At 33.4% G+C, this 13915-nt stretch overlaps 1 protein-coding gene across 7 annotated transcripts in view; it reads right to left on the reverse strand.

The window, feature by feature from the left end:
* Window positions 1–956: 956 nt before the first annotated feature.
* LOC148939397 (uncharacterized) overlaps window positions 957–13915 on the reverse strand; it is a 112383-nt gene continuing 99424 nt past the window's right edge. For 5 of the 7 annotated variants that reach the window (XM_089106585.1, XM_089106587.1, XM_089106586.1 and 2 more), the window contains exons 7-9: window positions 13614–13846; window positions 11411–11500; window positions 957–4948 (exon numbers count right to left, since the gene is read on the reverse strand). In XM_089106585.1, coding sequence (XP_088962711.1) covers window positions 11420–11500; window positions 13614–13846 — 314 coding nt within the window. In that variant the 3' untranslated portion in view covers window positions 957–4948; window positions 11411–11419. Of the gene's footprint in view, window positions 4949–11409; window positions 11501–13613; window positions 13847–13915 lie in introns of those variants that run through there. The other 2 variants (XM_089106591.1, XM_089106590.1) reach the window with 2 other exon arrangements.

Below are 13915 nucleotides of genomic sequence, written 5' to 3' on the forward strand. Positions count from 1 at the left end.
TTTCTAAGCTATCATATCTTCAAAGTCAACCAGCAGTTCAGTTGCAGTCACGGTTCGGGTTAGGCAAACTCAGGAAAGGTACGGCCTGATGCCACACAAGCAAGGTTTCCCTTTTGGGGATAAGGATGAAGGAAGCAGCTTAAGACAGAGCAGACCCCAAACCAACTCCCAACAAAATTTTTTCACAAAACTTTTAAATGAATTAAAACTTTTTTGGGACGATGCCGAGGATTCACCGTTTCTGACTGATTCTTCGGTATTGGCAGAAGATTTTGATTTTCTTGAAAATCTAAGTCAAGATATCTTTCAATTGGGTTCAGAGAATGAATGAAGACAGCTTCAAAATCTCTTTGATCTTTGATTGGTCTTTTTCAAAATTAAGTCAGTTGACCCTGACAAGATATTGTCTTCACCTTTGTCGTACAGTAATTTTTCAGAGTAATTGAATATATTTTTTTTTAAATTATTTGCAAATCCTACTTAGATATATTTTGTCGTGTTTTTGGTATTAATGTTTAATTTCATTTTCAAAACTATACTTTTTAACACTACTGAAAGCCCTGCTAGCGTGTGCGTCTGACTAGGCATCGCAAATTTAAATTATCTTTTAGATTTTTTAAATTACAGCAGCTTTTCTTAAAATTAGCTTGTTCATATAATTTGATCTGACTCACAATTATTACAGCTAATAAATCTAAGATGTTTAAGAAACTTTGTGGTATTTTTCGATTTAAACTGAAGCAGGTCAAATTTGAGAGATATTAAATGTTCTAGAATTCCTAAGCACATAAAGTGTTCCAACTAATATCTTCAATTTGGGCCTGTCTATCTAAATTTAAAAACCGAATCAGGGATTCTTGTTTTGTGTAGCTGTGCTCTGGCGAAGTTTCCTTGATCAAAAAAAAAAAAAAAAAATTCTCACACTAAATTCCAATAGTCACTAGAAGACATACAAATCGGCTATGATCTTTATTATAAGATATACACACCAAGAACTCTAGAGCTACAAATAAAGGTAAAAAAACAACAAATACATTTTGAAATTAAAAAGTTATAGCACGACAAATGAAAGTAGTATGGACGCAAGGAGAAAGTATTCACCTTGTCTTTCTATTTGGATAAGTTTTTTCTTTATTAAACTGAATGATGTAATACTAGCATCTTCAGCGCCTAGAATAAATATTATAGTTATTAAATTAACCTTACAACTTATAGTTAGAAACATTCTAATTATTAAAGTTTTAATTATAATCAAACATTTTAAATGGAAAATTAGCATAAAAATATCAAAAACAAAACCATTAATTTAAAGAGGACGTATTTTATTTTTCGGCATTTCCTCAAGGTCACCAGGAATTGTATAATTTCTAAAACAAAATTCTTTACTTTATGGTAAATATGTATATATGTAATATCTCACTCCTCTGTAACCAATGACGGTAAAAAAAAAACCTTTCAAATTTTTTTTTTTTTTATTCTAATAAACATTCTCAGGCAAATTTATAGAAGACAAGGTGATACTAATTAACCAAAATCAGCTACATATAAATATCACATAAAATTTGATAGGTATTAATACCAAATGATTTAGAAAACTTCTAAGACTTGAACCTTACGCTTACCCTTTACTGACGCGATCTAACGGTCCTCAATTGGCTGTAATGGCCTTTTGATTCAACCCTTTCCCAATTGTGACTACGAATCTAATCCAGAGGTGAACGCTTGTACTAATCCAAACCAAAACCTCTGTAACTTAACCAAAATTACCGCTGTAAGAAAGGCTGCCTAAAACCCAAAGCGGAAAAATAAATGCACACCATATATTTTCTTCTCCTTATTACGAGTTTCAACGAAAATTAGGACAGGTGTTCACCACTCATTCAGCACCAAAATTGAATTAAAACACCATTCATTTATACGAAGCGTTTCTTTTCAATTGACGTTTCGACAGCTAAACTGACAATCTGATTGAAAATTTTCGATCTTCACTGACATTTTTGTCCCATAGAGAAAAAAATCTTCTTTTTTCACCCAAGAACTACATTATAAATAATCAGCTTAAAATAGCGTTTTGCGCTGTATTCGGAAATAATAGCAAACATTTTCAATCACAGAGCGTATTTCAGTATGTTTATCTTATTTCTTTTATTGAATTTTGGATTCTTCAAGTAGAGTCTGAAAAACAAAGTTTAATAGTTTACGGGAATTGCTGCTGGAACTTTTATGCTCAATTCAAAAATTTTATCAAAATTGAAAATCCTATCCAGACCCTTCTTAAAGTTTTTTTGGAGTGAAGAGTTGTGGAAGTTCAAATATTTCGTTTATAACTTAACATAAAAAACGTTGTAAAATGTTTGTAAAAATGATAAGTTAAAAATTCTGGGTATAGAATTTTTTTTCAAACAAATGAACATTATGAAAAAATTCCGATAATATTCTCGAAGTCAGGACAGGAAGTAGAAATATTCATTAGAATCACCTATCTTCGTTCTTGAACAAAAACTTCGTGCACCAGCGCAATGGGACTGCTAATCAGAACTTCCGATTGACAAAAATAATACAAAAAAGATCATTAAATTAAATTGTGTAAAATTCAAAGGTTAAATCAAAAGTTTGTTTTAATGGAAAACCAAAATTCTACCAAATTCCCATTCACTGTAAAAATCAAGGACTTGCATGGCACGAAAAATTATAATAATTAGGTAAGTGGAGCTGAGCACTGAGCTGCAGCCCCCCTGCACCTCAAGAACATTTCCCTTTTGCAAATAATAGGAAATAATTAGCAATGTGAGTATCCTAATTTATGTAAGCAATTTGGGTCAGTCATTATATTTGTAATTGGCAACCTCAAATTATTTTCAATTATGCCAAACAACTGGATTTTCAAACATTAGATTACGGGGCGACTTTTATACATTTATATCTTTATCAGCAGAAAGCGAACAAAAAATCAGAGTGCCAGTGATAAAAACAACAATTAAACCTATCTTTTTTGTGTATTAATTCAATTGAGTACCGCCATAACATTTATGGTGCTGATGGTATTCAACAAAACCATAAATTATGATTTAAAGTTCAATCTCTTAAGTTTCCTATATTCTTTGGATAATACGAAGTCAGGCACACATGTTAGTAGTAACTTCTTTTCTATCTGAGCTCTCACTTATTATTTCGCCTGGTCAGGGTAAGTGCTTTACTATCTTATTGCTTTAAATATTAATAAAATATTTGCAAAAAAGGAGATACATCTTCACTTTTGTTAAAAATAGGACCTTTCTGACTCTTGATCCCTCTCCCAATCCCAGAATACTTTGCTTTTTTTATTGCAAAGAAGAAATTGTAAACAAATCTTAGAATTTCGGATGTTTGTGTTTTCAGTCGCCAAATGTGGCTTCGATGTACAGAACGAAAAATATTATATCAATTCTTCAATGTAGATTCCTTTCATAGTCCAACTGATATTACCCACACTATAATTCAGGAGTTTTATAGCCAGTAAAAAAGTGCTGTATACCAGATTTTTGTCCAACGAGTCGGCACAGGATTCGGAGCTCCAAAAGAAAAGAAGTTAGTCTATTGCCGAATTAAATAAATACATAAATAGTTAAAACACACACGAACTTTTGAGTCTTTAGAGCTAAAGAGCCCGTTCTTATTGCAAAATTTATAAAAATTCATGTACTTGTTAGCTGTAGCTAAGTTCTAAAAAAATGACCAAAAACCAAACGTATAACTACAGAAAACAGCATATCACCATACAAGAAAGTGCGTTGAAGTTTTTCTTTTCAGAGGAAATAGATAAAATGTTTCAAAATGACGTAAAAAAGGCCGTTTTCTTCCCCAGAGACGGATAGGCTGCAGAAAAACCACTGTTTAGTTTATAAAACCTATGACTCGTGATCTTTTTTTTATGAAAGCGGGTTTCAGGGAGTTTTTTTTTCAAAATCAAATTGGAGACTTCAATGCTGTTATTTTTTTCTATTATTTGGAGGTGGCCACACAAGCACTTGTTGATAAATTTTCACTTTGTGCTTTCTCATTTTGTCAATAAATATTCTCCCCCCCCCCAAAAAAAAACACAACCTCAGTCTAATTTAACGCAACCAAACGTTTTAGTGAACATTATTTTTCAATTTCTTATCGAAACGTTGTTTATTCTAGCTTACAACAATTCTTTCTTGTTATTACTCATAAATTAGCAAAAGAAATTTGATCACTCAAATATACATTTGCTTGGATAATTTAAATAGTAGGTCATTTAATGTAGCTAGGGCCCATTTAATGGGCTAGATAAACCATTTAAACGACAGCCCAAAAAGAAGCACGAAAATCAGGGCAGGCCATTTAATTGACTAAGCAGCCCATTTAAATGGCAGCCAAAATAGAAGTTCGACAACTAAAAGGATTTGAAACAACTATGGTCAAAGCGGTACCCTAGTAGAGAGGAAAAAGATTTTGAAGGGCCATCCAAGATTTTAAATATTTCTCAACTATAATTTCCTCTTCTAGAGAGACCAAATGTTTAGCTTTGGCAAGCGAAAAAAGGAGCGAAACATGAACATACAAAAATACCGTTACCCTAAGAATACTAATAATTAGGACATATGGTAGGATAGACATAGCCTATAACAAAATACCTTAGGAAAAGTCCATAGACGTAGATCTGAATTACCTACCATAGATTTATCACATGAACATACATTAGATAATATGGGACAGATATTGCAACGTAAACAGCCACCATGCATTCAACAAAATGGTGAGAATCCTTGGTGACTTTTAGCAGCTTAGTGAGGGGAAAAAAAAGAACGAACACAAAATACCGTAATTACAGGCATGATAAAACATATAGGACATGTTTTAGCAAGGGTAGCCTTTGTATTTCCTTCAAATTATCGTCATTCATATATTCATCTCATTCTTCAACTTAAAAATCGCCTTTTCTTTCCTAGAAATGAAATTAAATGAGACCGAAAACATGAAACAAAAGACAGGATTTAATACAAATTTTTTTTTTTTTGTTTTTTTTTGTACTAGTTATTTACACTGTTAGCTAGAATTTCTTCCGTAGTCGACGGGTGAATTTTTTCATTGTAAATACCGTTTTTTGCAATGGCTCAACTTTTATTATTTATTCTCAGTCGTTTAACAAATAATGGAATTCATTAAAAAAAAATATTATATTGAGGGACTATTTTAAAATAGTCCATACAAAATGGAAGCACATGGATACTTACAAAAGAATTTTAATTCGTCAGAATCTCAAAAATAGGCAAATTAACTGAAAATCACAGGAAAATTACAAAAATCATGAGATTTCAGAAGAGCATGCCACCTACATCGACGTTTGATTGCGAACATAAACAGGTGAAGATGGCGGAAAATCGAGAATTAATGTATTTTAAAAAGACACTGATTTATTCCAATAGGATACTTAATGCTAAGTTAATGCGCCAACGGAAAATACTTGGTCTAAGCATACTAATAAGCTTGACCAATTTATGACATTTTCGCTAAGCCTTCTTTTCTTTCCTTTTCAATAGATAAAAACATATTACTGGGTGTTACCTTGCATATTTATAATTTAACGAAGGTAAATCGTCGACGGGCAACGCACCTGCCTTATTCCAAAAAGTTTGGCTGAAATGAAGCCATCAAAATAATATCTTTAAATAAAATTCTATAATCTGAGTATGGTTTGGCCTTAACAATCTTTTTTGAAAATTCCAAAGGTCCTTAAAGACGGACCTTCGTCCACAACACCTTCTTGGACTTCTGGCTGAATAGCTGTATTACATACACGCAGCAACGGAATAACTCTGTGCAAAAGAGGTGGGTCCAGATTAGGTGTGAAAGCGAGTCGAAGCTGATGAGGTCCGATGATGTGGTGCAAAAACGGTATAAGTTCTAGTTAAGCCGAAAACGAGTAAATTTCGAACTTAAGTCAAAAACAAGCTAAGTTCTGACTTGATGAAAATACGAGCCAGGCCTAGAGTCCCAGATGCGGTCCAACTCGATGGGCATCACTTGCTTCCCTCATTAATATGTTATCCATTTAAATTTTTGCCTTTGAAACATAGAGCAATCAACTGGCAAATCATGTATTGATTCGCAGTTTCAAAATATTGCTTTAACAAACTAAACATTTTGCCTTAAAAACTCAAAACTGACATATCAATAGTTTTATTTAGGCATCAAATTCCTTTTTATTTGAATTAATGGAATGAAAAGAGAAATATTAACAAAAAAGTGTCCTTCCAGAGCATTAAAAATAAATTTATTTAATATAATCAAATAATACTTAAGTAATAATTAAGCATTAATCCTGAGGTAATAATACTTAATTACATCATTAACCAGAATATTAAAAATAATCGAGTCATGAAAAATAAGACGAAAAAACAACACAAAATAAACAAATACTTGCATACATAGTAAACACATTCATAACAATAACCATACCACAGCATATTAACAACAAAGCAGAAACAACGGCAATAACAGAAACACAAATAAAACCTTAATAGCCCAACAAAATAACATATAATACTCGCACACAAAATAACAATAATGATAAACAATAGTAAAACAAATGATATTAACAACTCACAACCCCACTAACCTTAAACAACTCAAAATTTATAAAAAAAATTCTATGTGCCATGTCCACTCTAACAAATTTACCGAACCTTTTAAGATAATCAAAACTTCTACTTTAAAAAATTTTCTCAAGCCAATCAGCCCCTCCAAAATGCGTTGAAAACATCTCCCTTTTCAAACCCAATAACTCCTTAAATGTATATAATAAAAAATGACGAATGATTTTTCTATCCTGTAAGCATGATTAGTATTTTGATTTTATTGTTTGTTGATCCTGATGTTATGACAAATAAAAAAAACTACTGTTCGAAACGTGTGTCGTTTTCACTGTAGCGAACTTCATTACAGGTTTTTTTACTATTGTTTTAACTAGTGACTTTATATACCATTATGGCAAAATGCATATTGTTTTACTTCTAAATGAACCTTTCAAGAATCTATTAGACACAATATTTTATCTTGAAATGTATTATCAACAAACTCCGAAGAGAAGTCAGAGTTCAAGAGAAATTTTGAGTTGAAAAACAAAGTCTGTTATTTTTCATTTTGTAATTCTAAACTTTTTAGCTTTATTAATATTATTATTACGCTTAATTAAGGTTATTCAGTTTTTCTTTAGTTTTTGATGAGTTTGTTTTTGCTAGTTTGGGTTTTAATATCGCTCTTACCCATTTGCTGTTTTTTCTAACTGTTTTTATTTTCATTTAAGATAAAAACCGCACTATTAATATCCTATAAGGCCTCCCTGCCTCATATATTTAAAAATATAAGGCCTAATTTTATACGAGATCAATGTCTTTGTATTTGATAATATGTCTTCGTAATAAATAACATGTCTTTGATGATATTATTTCTTCCGCAAATCATCTTGACATAAATAAATGAAACAACAAGGCAAAGAGGAATTCAACTATAAAGCGTAGAATTTTATAGTGTTTGAGTTGTGTATTGGTTGAATTTTGATTTAGATTCGAATAATATATATATACAGACACACACACACAAAGAAGATATTTGAATGTTCAAGCACGTAGTAGCAGGCAGAATCATTACATGATATCATATATTTCTTTTTTGTCTATTTATGTCATTAATTTAAAAAACTTTTTACACAAAGCAAGTTTTTCAACAGTATTTTCAGTGAATTAGTTCCATTTAGTTTCTCCTTATTTCAAGCAGGAGAAATTTCAAGCATTTGAATTAAAGTTATCAAGTATTTTGCAGAAGGTTGCATAGGTTGCATCAAGACATGGCTAATTGTGCAAAGAGAAAAGCCAAAACAGATAGTCCAAGTAATTGAGAGGCAAATGTTTAAATGGCTGTGGCACAGGTAAATGGCAGGAGTAAGCATGACTCTCTTATTGGACACATACTTGTTTGTTAGTTTTTGGAAAGGCATGCCTGCCTAGAGTCTCAGGCATGCTGACAAAGAATTTAAAATTGACATAAGACCGTTAGATTGCCTGTAATGAGAGGCAAACAATGCACGCCCGCCTATGGTCTTAAGAAGGTTGACCAAGAATTTAGAATTGACATAGCACCATAAATTTGCTTGAAATAAATTTTCAAAATTTTCACCTTAATATCACTAGCTTTATAAGTGGTATTAGCAGTAGAATTAATAGTAGTAGCCTAAGCTTTAGTGGTAGTAGTAGCAATAGAAGTAGTTATAATGGCGTCAGTAGTAGAAGTGTGATTGGAAGCATCAGCATTAGAGTGAAAATATTTTATTTAGGTTTGTCTAACATCCCCCACATCAAGCCATATTAGTTTCAACTTCACACATCAAACTGTTCCTAAGATATTGCTGTTACGCCCTTTCGACAACCTGCATACAGAAGGAGTGTTGTGATTCAGTTCACCCTCCCCCTCAAAATTCCTTAAAAATTTCACCTTCACAACCCTTAATCATACTTATAATAGTAGTCATAGTAGCAGTATTTATATTACTAGTAATAGTATTAACATATTGCCTTTTGGTCAGTAGAACCTCCTTCTCATCAAGTCTGGGAAGTTTCAACTTAATACAATTAGCCGTTACTATGACATTGCTGATAGGTCTATTGATAACCTGTATTTTATCAAATTTTCCTCTCAGTGCTCTTAGCCTTAGAAGTAGTATCAGTACAAGCAGTAGTCGTAGTAGTAAATGCAGCAGTAAGAGTAGTATTAGCAGTAGTGTGCACATATTGCAATTTGGTGAGATGATCTTCCGCTTTAAGCATTCTCTGAAAGTTCCAACTTAATACGCGAATCAATTCTTGAAATATGCTATTTTGACAATTTGCATACACATAGCGTCTTTTGATTTAGCTCGAATTTCCTCTTAATACTTTAAATAGAGTAGTCTAGTAGTAGTAGTAGGGTGGTAGGTGTAGTAGTACTGGAGAATGTAAATATTGCCTTTTTGATCATACCCCTTATCATTTCCTGAATTTTACAAATTCATATACTCAGTTATTCTTGTGTTACACCCTTTTGACAATCCGTATACACATAACATGTTTTGATTTAATTCGACGCACCCCTCAACATTTTCTGAAAGGCTCACCTCAACGCCCTTCGCCTTCTTGGAAAGTAAAGTTCAAACATGCATACTTTTCTCAATAACATATACTGTGGGCTTAGCCTAGCTTACAGCCTTTGTCCTGAGGACTGTGGCGAGGTTGAGATCTCCAAAGGCATAATTACTGGATCTTTCAATAAGGCTGAAGAAAAAGATCTCTTAAAATTTTGATCGGATATGTTTTGGGGAAAGATAGGCTTGGGGGGGGGTGCCCTCCATTCATTTTGACTCTTAAGAAGGGCACTAAAACTTCGAATCAAATGAGCTCCATAAGCTTATACGGCCACCCGTTCCTTAAAAACCTTATATGTCTACAACCATTGCCCAAGGGCGCTTTAGGAGCCCATGGTGTCAACCCTAAAGATATTTTTATATGATTTTAGGACTATTGGTAACAAGATGGATATCTCATAATTTCAATTGAATACATTTTGGGAAAAGAGGATGTCAGGGAGAGGGGGTAGCTGCTCTACATCATGTTGACTCTTAAAAGAGAACTAAAACTATACGTTTCAAATTAAATGAGTTCTTCTAAAGTTCACCCGACCACCCCTTCCATAAAAATGACTCACACCCCCGAATGTATAACTTACAGCCCTTACCCCCCCCCCAGACTCTGGGAGATTCTTTTCACCCCAAAGGCCTTATTATATGATATTTGGACGATTTTTGAACAAACGGCTATCTCAAGATTTTTATCAGATACATTTGTGGAAAATACAACGTAGGGGGGAAGGGCGGCTGCTCCCGATCACTTTGACCCTTAAAAAGAGAACTAGAACATCAGATTTCCGATCCAATAAGCCCTCTCCAGAGTTTATAAGACTACCCTTTCCATAAAAACCTTATATGTCCTCGGGGCATAGCTTTCAACCCTTGCGCTGAGGGCTGTGAGAGGGGGGGTCATTTTCAAAGACATAATTTCCAGACCTTTCAACAACGCTGAACAAAATGGCAATCTCAAAATTTTGATTCGATGTGTTCTGGGAATTGATAGGTGTGTGGGCGGGGGGCGTGTTGCCCTGCAATCACTTTTGACTATTAAAAAAGGTCCTTTTAATTCCCAATCGAATGAGCATTTTTTGAAGTTTCTACGACGACAAATGACCATCTCAAAATTTCTATCAGATGCACTTCAGGAAAATACGAGGTGTGTGTGTGTGTGTGTGGGGTATCCACCCACCGATCACTTTGAATCTTAAAAACGGTATTAGAAAATCTGATTACCAGTCCAATGAACCCCTCCAAAGTTTATACGACCACCCTTTCTATAAAAACCTTATATGCCCCCAGGGCATAACTTGTAACCCTTGCCCTGAGGGCTGGGGAGGTTGTCATCCTCAGAGACATAATTTCCGGACCTTTCAACTACACTGAACAATGTGGCTACCTCGAAACTTTGATTGGATGTGTGTGGGGAAATGGTGGACGTGGGAGGGGGGCTAGTTGGCCTCCAATCACTCTCGAATATTAAAAGGGGCACTAGCCCCTTTAATTTCCAATCGAATAAGCCTTTTCGAAGTTTCTACAACAACAAATGGCAATCTCAAAATTTCTATCAGATGCATTTCGGGAAAATACGAGGTATGGGAGGGTATCCACTCCAATAACTCTGAATCTTAAAGAAAGGAGTAGAACTTGGGATTACCAATACAATGAGCCCCTTCCGAAGTTCTGTCTCTGAGAGAGAAAGAGAGAAAGAGAAAGAGAGAGAGAGAGAGAGAGAGAGAGAGAGAGAGAGAGAGAGAGAGAGTCTTCCCACAAAAAATTAACTATCAGCGAGACAACTACATAGCCTGAAAAGAAGAGTTATTGAAAACTAAAAGCATGAGAGCCCTTCTCCGTCTAATACAAATAAACCTGACCAAAATAAAAAAAACACACAAATCAACACCGACCGACACATGTCATTGACCTTGTGTCATTGTGTAATCTATTCCAAATCAATAGCATGAAATTAAATCTTGAACGAAAAATCTGGTTACGAAAGGCATGTTCGACCTTATAATTCCATTACAACTATAACATGATCAAAATAGTTAAAACAATTTCAAATAATTTAGCAGGATATAATTAATATAAAACAAAATAATTTGATCTTAATTTCTACAAAAAATTGTTTCTTTCTTTGAATGTTTCACAATGCCACAACCTCTTTCTAATTTCAAAGGAATCTTACTAGAGCAATCAAAGGACAAACTAACAAGCAAAGAATCAAAAGGCAAACTAGCAAGAAAACACTACCTTTTCTGATTAATGAAGGAATTGGTTTTCAAGTGGCTTAAGCCTCGTTATATTGTTAGTAGTTTCCTTTCCAATATCAATTAGGTATACCTTTAAAAAAAATGCTTTTATAATTAATACAATTTTTTATGCACTTTTATTCCTAGAACCCAACAGTGCATGCGAATTTCCGAATAAGAGGAAGAAAGATAAAAACAGAAATAATAGCAAACAACTTGGCATTTCATGTAAGGCGGCAGGAACATGATCACCTATTCTTTCTACAGTATACGTCCCTGACCAATGAAGTGCATTAATTATTGACTATTGATCTTACATTTATTATTTTGGTACTTGTCTGTTATAGCGCCTTTTGTTAAGTTCTTCATTCATTGACCTACTGTAAAACCGGCTTCTTCGTTAGTTTCTTTCAGCTTAGCGTGAGACAAGACAAAGAGAAGTGACAGAATAGATGGGAAATTACTTCATAATATGCAGAATAATTGTGCCTAACACATTTTGCACCCAGACCCGCTATACTTTATCCCCCCCCCCCCAATGTGCAAATACATAGCCCAAATCTGTTTCTCAAGTACTATATTTTCATCATATTTTGTGATATTTCACTAGGATTAGTCAGAAAAACAGTTCTATTTAGATGAAAAACTTAATATAGGCGCTATAACAGACAAGTACCATTATTTTAATAGTTGTAAAGGAGATCGAATTCCAAAGCAGCTGCGTTCCAGTCGAGAAATCCGTCCAATTACGATTTCCTTCTCCAAAGAGTGACTTCTCGTGACTCCTAAAAATTTCTATTTGAGAACTGGAACGCGACTACCTACTACAATCATATATTTTTTTTTTGATAGACCGACTGTTATTCCCATCAATTATAACAACAAATGAGCTGCAATAATATAGATATTCCATGATTGTGTCACCGTAATAACTTTTACATAAAAAAACAAACAAAAGAAGAAAGAAGTAAACTTAGTGACAAGCCTGTTTAAACAAATGATTAGGTAATAGTATACACGACAGACCAATTATAATTGGCCTTTGTAATAAATAATAACAAATCTGTTATAATAATTGGTCCAGCTATAATAATAAGAACAAATTTACGATGCCTAAACATCTAGTTATTCACTTTGATGAAACCCGCCACAATTAATTTCTTGTGCTCAACCCGCACCATAGTCTCATCCGTCTATAAAAAAAAGTCCTGATCTGTCAATGGTTTATTTTTTCTTTTATTTAGCATCAAACATGCAAATAAAGAAGCGAAAAGGAAATACCAACAAATTGATTTCAAAGGCTTGTATCGTCACTAAATTTTTTCCAATTATTACTTACTAACAATTCATCTAACCAAATTCATCTTACAGATAGAAGAACTTCATCAAAAAGCTTCCATCTTTTCCAATTCATAAAAAAAATACAACTTCAATCTTTACTTTGATTGGTCAACCAGAGATTTTACGCTTGAGAGTTGAGCAATGTTTAACTCAACATGATATGAACTACCTACAAAATTGGTGCCGTAGTCACATTCAATTTTAATTTTATCCACAAGTGCAACTATAATGCAACCCAGGCTTTAGTTTGTTGGTAATTTTCAATATTACTTATTCATATTATTTTTGGCAATTTTAGAACTCATTTTAAAAATTTGTGCCATTGAATGTCATCTGAGGTATCAGATGACATTCAATGTCAAAAAAATATTTGAGTTACCATCTGAAGTATAAGCACTGTATCGAATATCATTGATATGCAGCAGAAAAAGTGTGAGTCCCAGGATACTACTCGAAGAAGCTCCAAGATTTACTAGATTTTTACTACACAAAAACACATTAAAGACTCTGAAGCCTGTGATGTTTCAGAAAATTTTCAAGAATTTCCAACAGATGTTGGCTACAAATTCTATGGGCTTGGAATTTCTTCAGCAGGCTCTTATGCCTTAACTATGGAACTACAAACTACGAAATGATTGGGTTAATTATAAAGGGCAAAATACAAATAATAGTAGTAGTAGTTTACTTCTTTTTTATTGCTTTAGCTTATATTATTGTAATCTCCTCTTATGTCACAATCAGGAAAGAGTATTCGACATTTAAAATTCTACCATCACATTTCTGATTAAAAATTCACAAACTGTAGCTTTGCTGCTACTTTATGCTTTAGTGTTTGATATGCAGGAGAGCAAAATGCATCTTACCTGCGCAAAGTCTTTATCTACGTCAAGGACTTCTCCTCTATACCATATTCCGTCTTCTTCTTCTTGGCAGGCAACAAGTTGTCCGATTTCTGGTAGTTTTTTGAAGTCTGAGGCTTTCTTTGAGTAAAAATCTTGCATTTCTTCAAAATTGTCATTTTGTAATTTAGAGTCACCTTCCTTCAAAATTGTGATTTTGTGACATTGTGATTTTGCATCATCTTTACTTTCAGCACCTGAAAAACAACATTAAACTTGCAGGAAATTTCTTACTATATTTTTTTCGAACTTAATTACCGGGGGTG

This window comes from Artemia sp. Qi Xiang Cuo, chromosome 21, assembly GCF_049724085.1.
Source record: "Artemia sp. Qi Xiang Cuo chromosome 21, ASM4972408v1, whole genome shotgun sequence".
Lineage (NCBI taxonomy): Eukaryota > Metazoa > Arthropoda > Branchiopoda > Anostraca > Artemiidae > Artemia > Artemia sp. Qi Xiang Cuo.